Below are 15,918 nucleotides of genomic sequence, written 5' to 3' on the forward strand. Positions count from 1 at the left end.
CTAACGCAGTGATAAAACACCCTTCTCGCTCAAAGCTACTCAAGATCATTAACATTACGATGATGATTATGATCATCATCACCATACAGAAGTGTCGTCCGACAGTATCAACCGAAATTCCCACATCATCACCCATCAGCAACCAGGACAACCATGACACATCTGAGTTAGTCCCCAGGACCCTAACAAAGGGCGTGGATATGATATAACCCAACCCACATCTACTCTCTGCAGTAGTGAAGGCCAGGGAAATCTCGACGCTTCTAGGACCAGACATGGTAGAGAATCTCGCGGTATTTATGTAATTTGAGAGCGCCGGGTAGGTCTGCCTGTAGATGAATCATGGATCCCTAACGATTGTTTACGGATCTGTGAATGAAGACTGTACAGGGAATACAAGCGGCTCCGTATCGTCAAGGCTACGGCTTTGCCCTTTTTTCGGGGAATATTGGTTACATATCCTCTGTAGTTCGTAGTGTAATCCATAGTTCGGGTAACTGTTCGATATCGGGCTTCCTGTCACCCCTATCATTCTTCGCGTTTTCAGGTCTATCCTTTCGTCAATCTCAAGTATCTAGTCCATCCTGCACAATACACCTACCTACCTTACACCGCCCTATCTCAGAAATCCATCCTAACCCTCATAGCCTCATAGCAATGGTAGATGAACTACAAATAGACCATGATAGTCAGTTCTACATCCCTATTCAAGCATCCAAAGTACCATATACGCATTAACCCGCCTCCCGCTATATCCCCAACCTAGCATCCTCCCATCCCATTCCTACCCAAGCCCAGACTACACACCTCCTCCTACACCCCCCAACAAACCCAACACACAATCCCCACCAACCAATCTCAAACCCACCAGCCCCCTCAATCCACCCCCAACCCCCCAAACACCCCCCATACAAAACCCAACTCCTCACCTCACCAACCCCCGCCGCCTCAGGACATCTCATCTGGCACATAGCTAAGTCAGCCTATATACCATCATGCCCAATGCCCAAATGACGAGAAAAAGCGAGATGAAACGCGAGGATATATATGCATGGAAGGCTTGTGATGATGTGCGTTTGTGGGGGTTTATGGAAGATTACGGTTATTGGGATGGGGGTGTTCCGGGCTGGGTTGTTGTGTACTGATGCTAATGTTGAGTAATGATGTAGAAGGAAGGGCATGGAGAGGGAGATGTTGGCGGGCTTGCTGTTTGTGTCTCGTGTGTGTCTGTGTGTGTGTGTGTGTGTGGTAGAGACTGTGCAGACAGAGACGGTAGATGGAAACGAGGATGTGGTCTGTGATGGTTATGGTGAGTAGAGAGGACGAGATGAGTTTTTCGTGTGGATTTTGAGGCCATGAGATGGATACGATACTCTGCCACGCACTGTCGTCAGTCTCCCGTAATTGAATGTCCAAGAAGAAACACCAGCCAGGCCTGCCACACGCTTCCATCATGAATGAACGAACATCTAAGCGTGATAATCAGAACCCCAGTGTATTCGTACATATACACGACCGACACAAGTATATACAAAAGGCTCGATATGGACAAATGCCACATCAGTCAGTGGTCATATCGCTGTACCACCTCACCCGGCCCCGGCCTCTCGACGCGCACAATCTTATCGCAGTTGAGCAGACACAAGGGGTCAAATGCTTTCTTGAGCTATGACGGGTCAGCACACTGCATCTAGAGGCCTCAGATTTGCAATAACAACGTACCTTGCGCATAGCAGCGACCGTCTCATCGCTCGTCTCGTACGGTAGAGCGTCACGCTTGATCAGCCCGACGCCGTGCTCTCCGGTCGCTGTGCCCTCCATCTCGATCGCGCGCGCGACCATGCGGTGGACGACGTCCTCGGCCGTCTTGCGCTCGTTGTCATTGTACAGGAGGATAGCTGCAATGTATGTCAGTGGACTTCTTGTTTTGCTTGATAAGATAGGAGACGTGTAGATCTCACAATGGAAGTTCCCATCCCCGACATGCCCAACAATGCTCGCAAACAGTCCACTGCTCGCGATATCGGCCTTCGTCTCCTCTATGATCTGTGGTAGCCTCGAGATCGGTACGGCGACATCTGTAGTCCAGACATGGTCGTTGTCGTCCCGCTTCTTGGCCATGGTGCTCCACAACGCCTCTTTTCGCGCCGACCAGAGTTCGTTAGCCTCATCTGCAGATCTGGCGAATTCAAAGCCTTTGCTGCCAGCCTTCTTTGCTAGCTTTTGCACAATGCCGATCTGTTCCTTGACACCTGTCGGGGTACCTGCGAATTTGAAGAAGAGAGTCGGTGCTTCTTTCCATGTCCGTGATGTGGACCCAGCCTCGTTGATGCACTTCATCTGCACATCGTCGAGAATCTCGATGGCCGCGATTGGAACACCCGCGCCAACAACGGCGAAAACACAGTCCGCGGCTTCCCGTATCGAATTGAAGCTGCACACTGCTACCGAAGTGTTTGCAGGCTTCGTGGTTACCTTGAGAGTGGCTTCTGTGACCAGTCCAAGAGTACCCTCGCTGCCGATGAACATGCGCGTGAGATCGTAGCCAGCACTACTCTTGCGAGGACGTTGACGAGTCTTGATGATCGTTCCGTCAGCGAGTACTACTGTGAGCGAGATGACCCATTCCTTCATAGTTCCGTATCGATATGCGTTCGTCCCCGAACAGCCAGTTCCAATCATGCCGCCGATTTGCGCTCCCGGACCCGGATCAGGCGGGAAGAAAAGTCCTATATCCGCGAGATCCTCATTAAGGTTCTCCCATCCGACAGCTGGCTGAACGATACAGTCCATGTCTTCCTTGTTGATGTTAAGAATCTTGTCCATGCGCGAAAAGTCTACACAGATGCCTCCTCTTGTCGCCGCAAAGTGTCCCTCCAAACTTGTGCCGCCGGAGTATGCAGTGACTGGAATTCTACGCTCGTGGCATATCTTCATAATCTTGCTCACCTCCTCCGTAGACGCTGGCTTGACAACCGCGAAAGGAATCTGGCTCTCTTTGAGCTGATGCGACGACCAGTCAGATCCGGCATGACTCTTCCTGTCAAATTCGTCCTCAGATATATTCTCCTCTCCCACAACTTCTCGCAAATCAACCCAAGCTGACTGTAAATTCGAGCGTTGAACGTTGTGTACCGGCGCTACGGCATCATTTAGAGGTATCGTCGAGCTCGTGTCCTGCTCCCTGGGCGACTTTTTGCCTACTGCCCATCCAAAGCCTCCAGCAACCGCCATGACTATAGTCTCGTTAGCCAACATCTCCCAAGGACAACACTATATCCAGCTTACCGAAGAGATATGTCAGTCCAGCCGTAGCTTTGCCACCCTTCATCTCATGCCCCATGCCCTCATACTTTTTCTGCTCATCCTTCTCGCGCTGCACACGGTCGTACATGCTCTGGAAGACCTGAGGGTGAAACTTCTTCTCACGCTTCTCTCCCTCTGGCGCAGACTTTCCTGGGCCGTCAGACTTTTGCCCGATCTGATCGCGAAAGCTCTTTTCTTGTAAAAGTGATGTGGTAGCGGAGAAGAGCCTTCGTGGGCTCGGCTGTGAACCTGCGGATGATCCGAGACTAAGAGCTCCATATTGGGACTGTGGATGTAGTCTTAAAGCTCTACATACAGCTGTCGTTCTGGTATCGAGAATTCGCGTTGCGATTAACGAGTGACGAGTCGCTACGCGCGAATATGCCGTATACGTCATAGCGAGTGTTTTAAAGAGGCAGTGGTATAACTATCAAGGCGCAGAAGGTATGAACATGGCCGATCACAAGAGGAGTCTGCGTGAGCTCCGAGTGCTGCGACAAGCTTCGGTCGTGGGGAAGCTTGAAGCTTGAAGCTTTACCAGGATAAACGATCAAACCACAGGGCTGGAGTTAGCTCGGGCTTGGCGTTGTGCTTGGTTCAATCTCACCATGATTCAGATATTTGTACACAAGGCCCAAGTATTATCACGAATGAACAGGGCGCTTCGTAGTTCATAGCACCATAGTGGGGTATAATTGATTTGAAAGACGCATGCTGCGTCTGGAAGTATGTTATGGAGTGCTTCTATGGACATGCTCAGTGCTAACTGCCTCAGGCCTCTCTTGAGTGCGATCATGATTCTCTTGACAGACGGCGACGCTGATGCAGAAGACCCAAGAAGGTCCAAGAAGTATGGTATAAGCTTGCAATCCTAAGGCGCCGATAATCCCATGAAAGCGACAAGGCCAAAGATGCACGATAGAATAGCATTCATATGTGCAGAGCTGGACCTTGATGAAACCACCTATAAACGAAGATAAATCCCCCAAGAATAACGCCGCGCTGAAGATGAAAGGGTAGTCGAAGCGAATACAGAATCAAGTCGATGAGATGGCGTGAGTATGAAGAAACATCGAGCTCAGCCTAATATGGGAAGAAGTAATAGGCGTGAGAAGAGTCACCAAATAGATATTGGTTCACGAGATAAGTGCTGAACGGATCAACGCGAATGACCGTGATGTCCCATTCGAAGAAAGCGAGTCCTGAGCCACGCAATGAAGGACAGCCATCGACTCCTTGCCTTCTTCGTCTTCGACAAGTCTTGCGTTGTATGCGTGCGTTTGGCCGACAGACCAGTGTCAACTCTCGCGGGCATGGATCGCGCATGCGCAGGTCGGAATTCGCCATATTCGCGGCCAATGACGTTTGTATATTCCAGCTTTTCATTGCTCACACTCAAAGATCGTTTGCTTGCAGCCTCCTCTTTTCGTCTTTGGCGATCACGTTTACGTTCATCCCTGCGAGCATCTTGATCTGCCTTCTTCATGGCCTCCTTTTCCATTTTTCGGTCCTTTGCTTCTTCTTTCTCTTTATATGCTTGCCGAGCAAGACGAATCTCATTCGCACGCGAAACTGGATCTAAGGGCGAATCGCGGCCACGAATGAGACTGAATTTATCAAGTGACGGACGAGAACTGGGAGCGGTTGCGAAAGAGTCTAGTGAGCGAAGAGTGTCCCCACGCGGTCGGCCAGCGACAGGAGAGGCTATGGAAAGACTGCTCTGCGATGGGGTTCCCATCTTGGTGAACGAAGATGATGTTATCAGGAGCGGTGGCATTGGCGGTGCTTTACTCGAAGATATCGAGGTTGATCGTCGTGATGGGCCTGGAGGAAGGGAGCGATCACGGATGCTCTCGGTATAGACGACATCATGCGCCTCTGAGTCTTCTTCACAACCATTACTTGAATTGGCGTATGATGGTACTGGCGGCGTGTATGGTCGCGGAGTCGGTCTTAGAGGGTGAATGTGATACGGCTGTGAAGGGCGTGGTCCGGAGTTGTTGGAAAACTGGGATGTGTTGCTGGTGGACCTTGAATGCTTCGTGCGCGTGCCTATGGGTGAAAAGGTAACATCTGATATGGTTCTAGGAGAACTAATGTGGATATCGTCGATGCCCAAGCCTGTAAGACCTTCATTCTCAGCAGCTGGACGTGATAGGTCGATCCCTCCTTCGTTTTTCATTGATAGCTTTCGCAAATATGGCTTAATCTTGACTGACTTCGGAGACGCCATTTCTAAAACGCCACTTTCTTTCCATGTCGGTTCAATCGCATAACAATCGGCCCATGGCATTTCAGTCGAATGTAGGCTGGCTGGGCTCTTCATTGATGTTGTGGAGTTTTCGCGTTTGTGAAGCCTCGCATGGTTGGCCAGACTTGCAGCAGACTTCCTAGCCATGGTTGTTGGGTATCTCGGTTCTTTGTCCCGGTATCTTGCTAATACGACAATGCGACACGTACGTTTTCGGGCTTTGATAGGGGTATCGGAGTAGGCAATCGTTGTTACCGATGCATGTCGTTGTTGAGTCGAATTTATCGTTTCCAGAAGGTATAGATTCACGTGAAGCAATGTCCAGCAGTTTGCGACCTTGACCGTGATCGCCGGATCGATATGGAAGACAAAGGGGAGCAAGAAGCTGTCTGGAGATGCAGGGCAGCGATCGTCACCGCTAAGTGCAGTGGTCAGTGGGACCGTGGGGATGGTCGCGGGAGGAGGCTTGAGAGGTAAGAATGCATTCGATTAGATGACACAACAGACCCTCTCACAAGGCCATCGCCTTGTGGTACAGCGCAGGTTTGAGGATGAGATGAGGAGAGGGACGGGAAGCGAGAGGAGGTATGAGGAGGAGTGAGGAGGAGCAGAAGTAGAGATGGTGATGAGCGTATCACGATGATAAGACAAGGCAGTGGCAGCAACAACAGTGGTTCGGCCCAGCCGGCGTTCCAGCGTAGCGCAGCATCAGCATCCGCATCAGCATTCCAAGGTTCCAACATCCAACCTGGGGCGACCCGCAAGCGCCAGCCAGAGTCAAGACTGCCTGAATCTCGAACCCGCGGCAGGATGCGACCTCAGCTTTATCGTTCTCGGTGGGGCTCAGATCTCAATTCACCAAACAATAACGTCAATGCAGTCCTTCTCTCCAGTCTCCAGCCTGATTCGGATGTCTTGCCATGCATGCTTTCCCCTCAGTTTTCGTCCTCCTTTGTAGCAGGCATTCGGCGTTTTGACTCCTCCCCAGACTGCATCCCAACAAGCCGTCCTCAATGCGCGGCATGTATGTAGAAGCATCCTTGAATCATCATCCTCCTCTCCAGCTGACGGCGGCTCGGAACCGACAAATGCCGCACACCTCAGCGATCGCGATGGACTTTGACAAGCCACTTTTCGCGTCTGAACGAGGCTGGGCTTGCTCCAGACCGCCATGCTCGCGACTTACCATCATTCGCTTCGGTAATAGTACCTGTCGTAAGAACCACAAACTACGAGCGCCACATGTTGTGCATGTGTGTCTGGATGGAGTCATACACGTGCCGCCGTGTCAGATCTCATCAGTTTGACAACACCAAATCCTTCATTCAGCATGGCGGCTATCAAGCCAGCTGTCAATCTTCCCTCCCATGCGCAGGCGTCCCAGGACGAGTGTTGCCAGGCATGTCATGTTTGCGTAGTTCCGCAGCAATAATCATGATACTGCACCACTCGTGCTGTGACGTATAGAACACCAAGTCTCCAGGTCTAATTGCAACTTGAACCTGTCCTCCCCACTCCCCCTCGTCCATCGTTTGAGGTCTGGACGCACGACAGCAGTCACCCCAATGGTCACCCCACACTGAGAGTCCCAGATCTACGCAAGCTATACCTTCAGATACGCAACCCACCCACCAGTTCCACGGCATCGCTAGTAGCGACCGAGGTCAGCCGAAACGAGCGACCTTGGCCTTGTGCGTTAGACACAGCATCACCGACTAATTAAATCGAACGAAAGTCCTAGTCTCGATTCTCTCGTCAAAATGCCACCAAGGAAACTGCATATAATGTGTAGTCACCATTACGCCATGTCGTCATTTGTAGATACAAAGACCAAGTACCTTGCCAGGAACTAACAACAGCCTCTTCTTGTTCGCAGTCGCCCTCAATCGCGAAAGTCCCGAGTACAACCATTGCACTAGACGATGACCGCTCCTGACGAAATGCACTGGAATGATGACGTCCATTCACCATATCCACACCTGATCATCTTCATGTCTATATGACAGGGGTACGAGTTTACCAGTAATCGCTATCAATAGCGCATTCGGTGAATATCTCGACTGCCGTAATGAAGCACACCAATTGCCATTGCCATATTCGGGGCTTACACCAGTGACACGGGGATTACTCCTAGCTTTGGAGGTACATACGTACTCCGACTATTGACTGAAAAAAATATGCCGCATGTTTATTTTGAAATTACACCCAGATCCCACCATTTCCACTGCCACACTCCTATGCTCACATTGCGCGCCAAACTCAGATTCCCTCCGTGGCTTCCGGGTGACCTTATTTCCAGATCGGAAAATGACAGGAAGATTAAATAGATGCAGCGAAAGAGAGATAGAGATGCGGGGGGTATATAGCGCACAGCGAGTTCGAAAAACCACCAAAACCTCCCTGCACCTCGCAAATAAGTGCTAAAATCGGCGTATAACTCATGACTGCCTCCTGGGTGGCAATAGCTCAGGCCGTGATCGACGTTGGCTCGCGGCTCTGCGCCTCATCGGGCGGAAACTTGAATACCATGGTAAACAGGTCTCGCACCCAGCTGTATCTCGGTTCACGCCCCATTCGTTGCATCGTAATCGCAACCTCCTCTGCTGTGACGCGCTTAGGCGGGACACTGTTTATGTTCCGCAAGGTGGGATCTGAGAGGACGAGTTTCCTGTAATGCGAGACGAGCTTGGTCTGCCAGGGTGCTGTTCCGAAGGAATTGGTTGGCATGGCTTTGACGAATTGATGCAGGGTTTGGACGCTGTTGCGTGCGTATCCAACGTTCATGGCAGCTCGAATGAGCAGCGTTTTGAGACGTACCAGATGTGCATCTTCGCGACCGGCCGTGGCGGTCGAGGACGAGCGCTGCGAGGCCTCCGAGTATGTGGAAAGATTGGACGAGTTAGAGGACCAGCGGGTGTACGTTTGGGTATTCCCGCTTTCCGGACCAAGCACTAGAATATTGGGGATTGGTTCGTCAGGTGACATCTCGTCCCGGTCATCATATATGGTGGTAGGTGTTTCGGGAACGGAGCGTGGAGTGCCGTACGTACCGCTGCGCGAAGAATGTGCCGAGTTGCTAGACTCCGAAATGGAGGAGGGGAACGTGGTGACGGAGGGTCTCGGGGTGCCACGGTCAGGACGGACTTGTGTCCAGCCTTCTCGGAAGAGGTCACACAGCTCCCAACAAGCTTGGACGGCAGACCCAAGCAATTCCTCGTCAGCAGGTTTGCCATCACGATTGTTCTGACGCAGGCTAAAGAGCATCTCCGCTAGACCCCAACACGCACGCATCAGTGCGTCAGTCTCCTGGGGTAGAGAGGTTCGTTGCTTCATAAGACGGTGACAGAGGGTCAGGTAGAAGTCGAGAGTCCGTTCACGGAATGCTTCCGGAAGATTGCGGTCGTGCGTGTTGTATAGATGATTGTTGAGCTCAAAGCTTACGCGTAGCACCGAATCTGCGACCTCATCACCGCGTAGCCTAACCTCAAATAGAGCCTGGCAGAAGTCACGGCAAAGTTCCAGCGTCGGTTTGACCTGGCTGGCGTGGTCCTCGTTGCGGCTCTCATACAGCCGTTGACATAGCTTCCAACAGGTTCGCCAAGCTTGCTCTTGTGCTTCGCCTTTTCCGGAAAAGTTGAACATCCGTTCACGGTGGTTGGAGCTAAGACCGGCCAATGTATTGCATAAGGTCCAACACTCGCTCAGAGCAGTTTGAAGCGCCTCAACCTCCATGTGATTGTCTTTGATTTCACGTAGCACTTCTCGCATAGTTGGTATGTTATCATCCTCGCCATCCTCGTTCCGGCCGAGATCCTCGGTCTCGGGAATGTCTATATAAACTGTCAGTCAACGTCTTCATATCGTGTCATTGTCAATGCCAACCTTCAAGACTTGTGCTTGCACGTCCGCCTGTGCTTGCTAGACTGGTTCTTTTGACATCTCGTTCGGCTTCCTGCCTTGTTTGTGCTCTGGGTGTTGGTCTTTCCGGTGCTTGAGGGACAGATGTGTCGACCGAAACGCGCTAGTTAACGTCAGTAGGGGGACTTAATCGTAATAATGCAAAGGCGTACTCTATCGTCTGCAATCGTGGAGTGTAAAGGTGTAGCAGGGGTAACGATTGTACTTTCTGAAAGATCTGTTGGTGCTGGTGACGCCACGCTATTGCGGTTTGGGGGTGACTGCTTCGGGTCCTGCGTGTGTAAGCCTGACATCCTTCGTATCATATTGATTTGCCTACAAATTGTTTGAATCCAGCTGGGGCATGTATGACAGATGCAGGGGCTTCCTCGGAATCAGCTCGCGGTCTAGCTGCTGTGTCGAGTCTCAACTGCTCACAAAATTAGCATTTGATTAACCACTAGTTGATTTCCACTCACGAGTCCTCTGCTACCATCGCTTACGGCGCTCGCTGGGCTTGTGAGCTCTGAGTCGATGATTGGAGACTTGAAGTCGAGCTCATCATCATCATCATTTAACAACTCTTCTTGTTCTTGTTCATCGTCTTCGATCTATGCCTGGGTTAGATCCTACCGATATACTGAAAGGCAATTTACAAACCTCTGTAGAGTTCGTGCCGGTACTATCCACTGGAGACGGCTCAATGTGGGCAGGATATGGACTTGCTGGAGGATGGAGCGAATCGGATTTATCAGTACCAGAAGAGCTATGTGAATGTCAACCTCAACTCCAGAAAATGTACATGGGATAGGTACCGGTTTGAATAGCGATAGCTTTGTGTGAATGGCGCAGGGCTCGATGGTGAATCAGTGAAAGGCGAGAACGCGGACTTGTTTATGCCCGGATGGGTTGGAGAAGGTTGAGAAGGCATCAGTTGAGTTGCAGTCGCCATCTGTCTTGAAAATCGTTGAAGCTTGACGTTGGGCGCTGCAAAACGAGCAGCAATATGAGTAAACTTTGACGCGGGAGTAAGACTGATCGGCCTGGCACAGGATGCTGGGAAGGCTGCCTACAGGTCCTCAGTTGACCAAGGCTGATGAGGCTGAGAATGCATAGGCACGGTTAGGGTACCGCAACTTAAGACAGCATATGGATCGCGCACAGGCGGCGAAGGCGCACAATCGTAAAAGGAAGTACCTGCTGTCGTGGAGCTGCAGCTATACCGCCATGAAGTGGGTGCGCGGTGGTCGTGGTCGTGGTCGTGGTCGTGGTAGCAGGTCAGAAAGCTCGAAGATTGCTCCAACAAACACTCAGACCACCAACGGAGGGGGCAAGCTTCAACCGCATTCCCGCTCACTGGGGAGGGTCTGAATGTAAGGACGAGGGCGCCAATCACACACCGCTGTAAGCGCCGGTGTCTGCCAAGCGACTCTGTAGATTGCATCCTACGCATCCTGACTCGTTCTCCGCCCGCCCGCTAGACGTGTGCTAACGCCTGTCTCTGGGTGCTTATACCCACTTGGTTTTCCAGTACAGTGGGTGAACACACACGCCACAAGAACGACGCTCTCAACATTGCTAGTAGCGTAATTCTGTATTATCTCCATGCCTTCGCATATTCCTCGACAGCTGGGTGACAATATTTCAGAGGAAGTGGGAGTCTGTTCATTCAAAGACCTCGGTAATATTGCCTCAAGCCTCGAGCACTTGCATAAGCTAAGGCATGAAGGTCTGTGGGAACCCTGAACTTGCGCTTGATATTGATTGGAAAGATGCAGCCTTGCGGCACGAAACAGTTTATTTTGTTGTCGTTTGCTGGCCAAATAGGGGGAAAACACCGCTTCCGGACCAAGTTACACGTGGCGTGTGCGCGGTATCATGAATCGTGATTTGCAATTAGCCGCGCTGTCCATATTTCAGATATTCGCGCCTACGCCGTTCAATTGTGTACGGCGAATTGCCTGACTAGACTCGAGAGCCGCCTGTGCCACGCTCTTTAACCGCGAGCCACTATCGAGACCTGGAAGTGCCGCGATGCAAACCGAGGGTCAGAAGAAAAGTCAGCCCCTGCTACCCGTTATTTTGGAGGGGCGGAGATTTTAATCATTTATTATCATGGCTTCTTGTTGCCTAAGCGCCATGCCGCTACTTTTACAACATATCCTGGTCATGGTGCGCAACTCTGTGTATAGAAGCCTGAGTCGTAAAGATCTGCCATAGTGGCGTCGTGGATAGGAGTGAAGTGTCGCTAATTCATCCATCTTGGGCGCTTAGCACAGACGTTGAGGGTTGAAATGTTGGCTAATAGTTAGCTATGATACGTCGGTAGTTTACCGACGAGCCAACAACTGTGGGTAACGGTCTTGCTGTATTGCATATGCTCGACTATCCTACAAATTTGTGTGTTGCTGTGATTGCTTGACCGGGACTGTGTTGCTGGAGTACGTTGCTCCAATGCGGGCCTGCAACGCTTACAAGGTTTTTCGAAAAATGAGGAAGTCGGCATACAAGCTCGCTGACTCTTGAATGCCCATTAGGGCTTGGCCTCCACTATGGAGTTTCCCGCTCGTGCCAAATCCAAGTAAGACAAGCCTATACGCTTAGGAGCGACCTCCCGAGCGGCGTGTAACAGAACATTGGAATACCCAGAGGAGCTGATGTCTCGCAAAACTTAGACCGTTCTGGAGTCAAGTTTCTCTATCTTTTGAGTTATCTGACAACATCATGTCGGTGTCCCGAGAATCATACGATTATGATCATGTTCTTTGGTGAATGGAACGTTGGTTGTTGATGAGAACCCGAACCCTGGAGCGGCACGACTGCGGCTTGTATTCAGGCGCTAATCTGTATTGGTATAGCCAACTTCTGAGCAGTGCTGCGTCCTCCAGCCGTCATCTTATTGCGCTCTGCTTGTTATCCGTCTTCCGTCCGTGTGAGTAACTACGGAGGCCGCGTAGGTACGCTCTGCTCCGCGCCAATCCACGTTCAATAATGTATGACTGGGAAGGAAAAGAGGGCGAGTGCTATCGATTATATGTCGATGAGAAGAAATCGCTTGATGAAGTCGTAGAGTATTGGAAGGAGCAAGGCTTCGAGCCTAGGTGAGTATCCACGTCCCAAGTCTGGCATCTGCAGACGATAGCAGAACCCTACCAGGAGCGTGCTACGATATAGACATGACTAATCGTACACCAGCAAGCGAGCCTTTCAGACCCAGTTCAAGGTATGTGCGGTTCTTTTCACCCTCTGATGGCACAAGCAATACGTTTCTTGTCATGATCTCGTGCGCTATCCTGTTAGTCGCAAGTCCAGCACCAACACATACTTCTGGGGTTCAATGTTGACATTCACTTGTTGACTCAATAACAGTACACTGACCTCGTCACAGCGATGGAACTTTCCATCGAAACATAATATTGTTGTAAGAAACCCTAACCTGACGGAGAGGATCAAGGAGCTATGGGAGCAGAACATGACGCAGAAAGAAATGCTGCGGACTCTTCACGAGGAGAACCGCACCATATCAGAACGCGATCTTATCCGCATACGTGTGAAGAACCGATGGCTTCTACGTGTCCGCAATCCCGCAACAACAGTAGCCGATGAAGTGCGAAACACTGAAACCACCTATGAACCAACTTCACGACAGCAAGTGGGAGAGGCAGCGGCTGTAAGGTGTAGCGTTATTCTTTCTACGCCATCCTGCTAATACGATATAGGATTCAGCATCAAGTGCAAATGCTGAAGACGCTCGGACACATCCTAGCAGTCTACCATTTTCAGATCTTGAACGTGCCAGGGCTGAGACGATGCGTAAACGTCAACTTGAGAGCGACGAGAAGTGGAGAACGCGAAAGCGTAGACGCCGCACCAAAGGATGGGCGGGCTTACCTGCGGATCCTGCGGGTCAGCCTCCCCGGTTCCCGTCTGAGACGACCCTTGATGAGGCCAAGGCGTACCTCAACATGGACAACCAAATATACGATGCAATGAGGGCCCAGTTCATGGACATGTGTAACGCAGAAGGCGTTCTGAAGAAATCACTTGCAGGGGCCGAGAAATGGCAGGCGTTGAAGGATCGAATCATTAGAGAGAATGCTCACCTGCAGAGCGTATTCTGGGGAGCGCCGGAGGGTCGCTCTAATGATCAAAGAGACGTTTGCTTGGATGTTATCTGCATGGACGTGACAAAGCGAATACGAGTATTAAGGAACATGATGACCCTCGCCGAGGCGAAGAACATCCTGGGTCTTAACCCAGCCCAGAGTCGAGACGTTAGGCGTGCCTTCCAGGGAATTATAGTAAAAGCGAATTTCACCAGTAAGGCCGATGGTGACGTCTCAGTATGGGAGAGCCTGAAGCGAGATGCCATGAGTATCTCCGAGCCACTTAAGAAAGCATTCGCATCTGGTCCCGATGATCTTCGTTATGAGACAAAGTTAAAGGCTCTGGAAATGGTCTGTCGAGATGTAATCAAGCGTTCCAGGGACCATAGAGCCCAGGGCGATCCTCTACGCAGGAACGATGCTCTGGTAACTCGAGGCCCTGGTCCTTCAAAACCCAACGGGTCGAGAAAATTGACATCGGACTCCATCGTCCGGGCGCCAAATACCTCGGGCCACCCTCAGACGAAGAATCAGATGCAATCTCATATCCATCACTCTGGAGTAGCCCGGAATGAGCTTCAGATAGACCCTTCTTTGCTATTAGCAGCAGATGGTCCTTCGGTCACTGCACGAATACCAGAACAATTCTCTCAAAGCTTCGATACCGACCTTGAAGCAGCCAATTCTACCCAGAATATTCTCGATACGATGGAGATCCCAGCATACTTTCGAGTGCATCCTGAATCTCCGGTTCAGGCCACACCGAAGTTGTGGCTGGATGTGCTCAAATTTGGCAACGTAGACGAGATACGCCGACTCGCCGTAGCGAAACATGTCGGCGCACAAATGCTGAGCCTCGAAGGTGTGGTGAAGAATCAGCACGGCGGAGGCGTCGAGATACGATATACTATAGACGACCAAGATGAGCTGGAAGCTTATCTAGCGCACGTTGCGGGCGGCAAAGTGACTTTTGTGATTAAGTATTCGAGCTGAAGCGAACACTTGAATTTATGGATGCATTACATTATGCCTGCGGAAAGGTTCTTCGTAATAATAGTTCGAGCCAAACAATCCTGCCAGCCACGGTCAAAAAGCGCTTATGGCCATGAGCTGTGAAGATTGAAGTAGAGTATATCGTATCCTTGGCTAGCCCAAAGCGCATCTCAATCTAAGTAACAACTGCCCCCTTATATTGCTGATGCAGGTCAAGTTATGCGCGGCTCATCCATGCAGTGCTTGCGGTATTCGTCGAATGTGTGTAGTGGGCAAAAACCGGCGCGGATAAACCTGTTGGCCGAATTCAAGCCAGGGACGTGCGTCTGCCGGGTCAAGGTAGTATTTTGGCAATTGCCCAAACTCAAACATCCCAGGCCCAACCCGTCGAGACCTGTCGACTTGTCCATCATCACTGCGCAAGTCAGCTTGCAACCTGTTTTCACGCGTCACTCGGCTCCTCTCATATCCACAGCTTATGGAATCGGTCTAGTGTCATATTCCGTTGTCGCAACGCACCTTGGCGCATCCCCTACATCGAATCTCGCAAACATGGCAAAGCGCGAACAAGATTTCGGTCAGAGCGGTCGCCCTGAGGATGGCCGAGCAGAATCCTTTGCATCCCCCATAGATCCAGTAAAGAGAGCGACCGCTGCGCAAATGGCTGGAAGGAGGTAAGTTCTACATGGCCCCTCCATACCGGTTACGTTCTGTGCCATGGCATGCCAGCCAGACGCGAATACACAACGATTCCCACGCGGAATACTAGCCTTTGCAGGCCCCAAAGTCCTAGAAGTGAGTAATGTCACAACGACATGGCTAATTTCTCGTAGGATTGCAGGCGCAAAAAGAACAAAAACTCCACGTCCGGCGAGTGGCATGAGTGGCGGTTCTTTCGGGAGTCCCTTCGGATCGCAATCCACCATGAGCTTTCCCCCGGCGCAAGGAAATAATATGCCCTCTTCGACGACCAATTCATTTCCGCCGATGGGAGGAAATCCTACGGACAAAAACAACTCGACCCAAGGAGGCTTCAATTTTCAAGCACCCTCAGTCGCGGGGTACAGCAATCCTTTCGCAGGGAGCGCGGAGGTGAAAGAGAACCAGACTCCGACATTCAATGGCACACCATCCCTCTTTAACTCCGCGCAAACACCGTCTTTCAGCTTTAACTTCGGTCAACAGAACACAACTCCTGCGTCGAACGCCACTTCCAGTAACTCTATGTTTGTACAGACACAAGCATCAAAACCCAGTATATTTGGAAACACTGTCTCAAATACCTTCAACACTCAAAGTTCGGAGCCGGTTTCTCAGCCAGGTTTCAGTTTTGGGAATTCGTCGTTTGGAAAGTCTGGATCCGAG

At 51.0% G+C, this 15,918-nt stretch overlaps 4 protein-coding genes across 4 annotated transcripts; 1 reads left to right on the forward strand and 3 right to left on the reverse strand.

Annotated features, from left to right (window-relative positions):
- Positions 1–1,564: 1,564 nt before the first annotated feature.
- EJ05DRAFT_492886 (FAD-binding domain-containing protein) lies at positions 1,565–3,234 on the reverse strand (the record flags this gene model as incomplete). Its single annotated transcript, XM_033746068.1, has 3 exons — positions 1,565–1,666; positions 1,723–1,898; positions 1,962–3,234. 3 exons carry the CDS (start codon positions 3,232–3,234, stop codon positions 1,565–1,567), a joined length of 1,551 nt encoding a protein of 516 aa, XP_033601230.1.
- A 1,049-nt stretch (positions 3,235–4,283) lies between these two features.
- Positions 4,284–5,950, reverse strand: EJ05DRAFT_363847 (uncharacterized protein). The gene has a single exon (XM_033741098.1). It carries the CDS (start codon positions 5,702–5,704, stop codon positions 4,466–4,468), a length of 1,239 nt encoding a protein of 412 aa, XP_033601231.1. The 5' UTR covers positions 5,705–5,950; the 3' UTR covers positions 4,284–4,465.
- Positions 5,951–8,023: 2,073 nt separating this feature from the next.
- On the reverse strand, positions 8,024–10,754 carry EJ05DRAFT_528127 (uncharacterized protein; the record flags this gene model as incomplete). Its single annotated transcript, XM_033748901.1, has 7 exons — positions 10,270–10,754; positions 10,115–10,220; positions 9,934–10,065; positions 9,795–9,884; positions 9,628–9,735; positions 9,461–9,578; positions 8,024–9,396 (listed from the first exon to the last, which is right to left on the reverse strand). The coding sequence occupies exons 1-7, from the start codon at positions 10,404–10,406 to the stop codon at positions 8,024–8,026; spliced, it is 2,064 nt and encodes a 687-aa protein (XP_033601232.1). The 5' UTR covers positions 10,407–10,754.
- A 1,691-nt stretch (positions 10,755–12,445) lies between these two features.
- EJ05DRAFT_492887 (uncharacterized protein) lies at positions 12,446–14,553 on the forward strand (the record flags this gene model as incomplete). Its single annotated transcript, XM_033746069.1, has 4 exons — positions 12,446–12,555; positions 12,650–12,677; positions 12,843–13,124; positions 13,174–14,553. The coding sequence occupies 4 exons, from the start codon at positions 12,446–12,448 to the stop codon at positions 14,551–14,553; spliced, it is 1,800 nt and encodes a 599-aa protein (XP_033601233.1).
- Between the last annotated feature and the right edge of the window lie 1,365 nt (positions 14,554–15,918).

This window comes from Pseudovirgaria hyperparasitica (assembly GCF_010093815.1).
Source record: "Pseudovirgaria hyperparasitica strain CBS 121739 unplaced genomic scaffold EJ05scaffold_7, whole genome shotgun sequence".
Classification (NCBI taxonomy): Eukaryota; Fungi; Ascomycota; class Dothideomycetes; order Acrospermales; family Acrospermaceae; genus Pseudovirgaria; species Pseudovirgaria hyperparasitica.

What these genes read in the sequence shown, in the direction of transcription:
- EJ05DRAFT_363847 (XM_033741098.1), bottom strand. Translation starts at nt 5,704, where the DNA reads ATGGCTAGGAAGTCTGCTGCAAGTCTGGCCAACCATGCGAGGCTTCAC.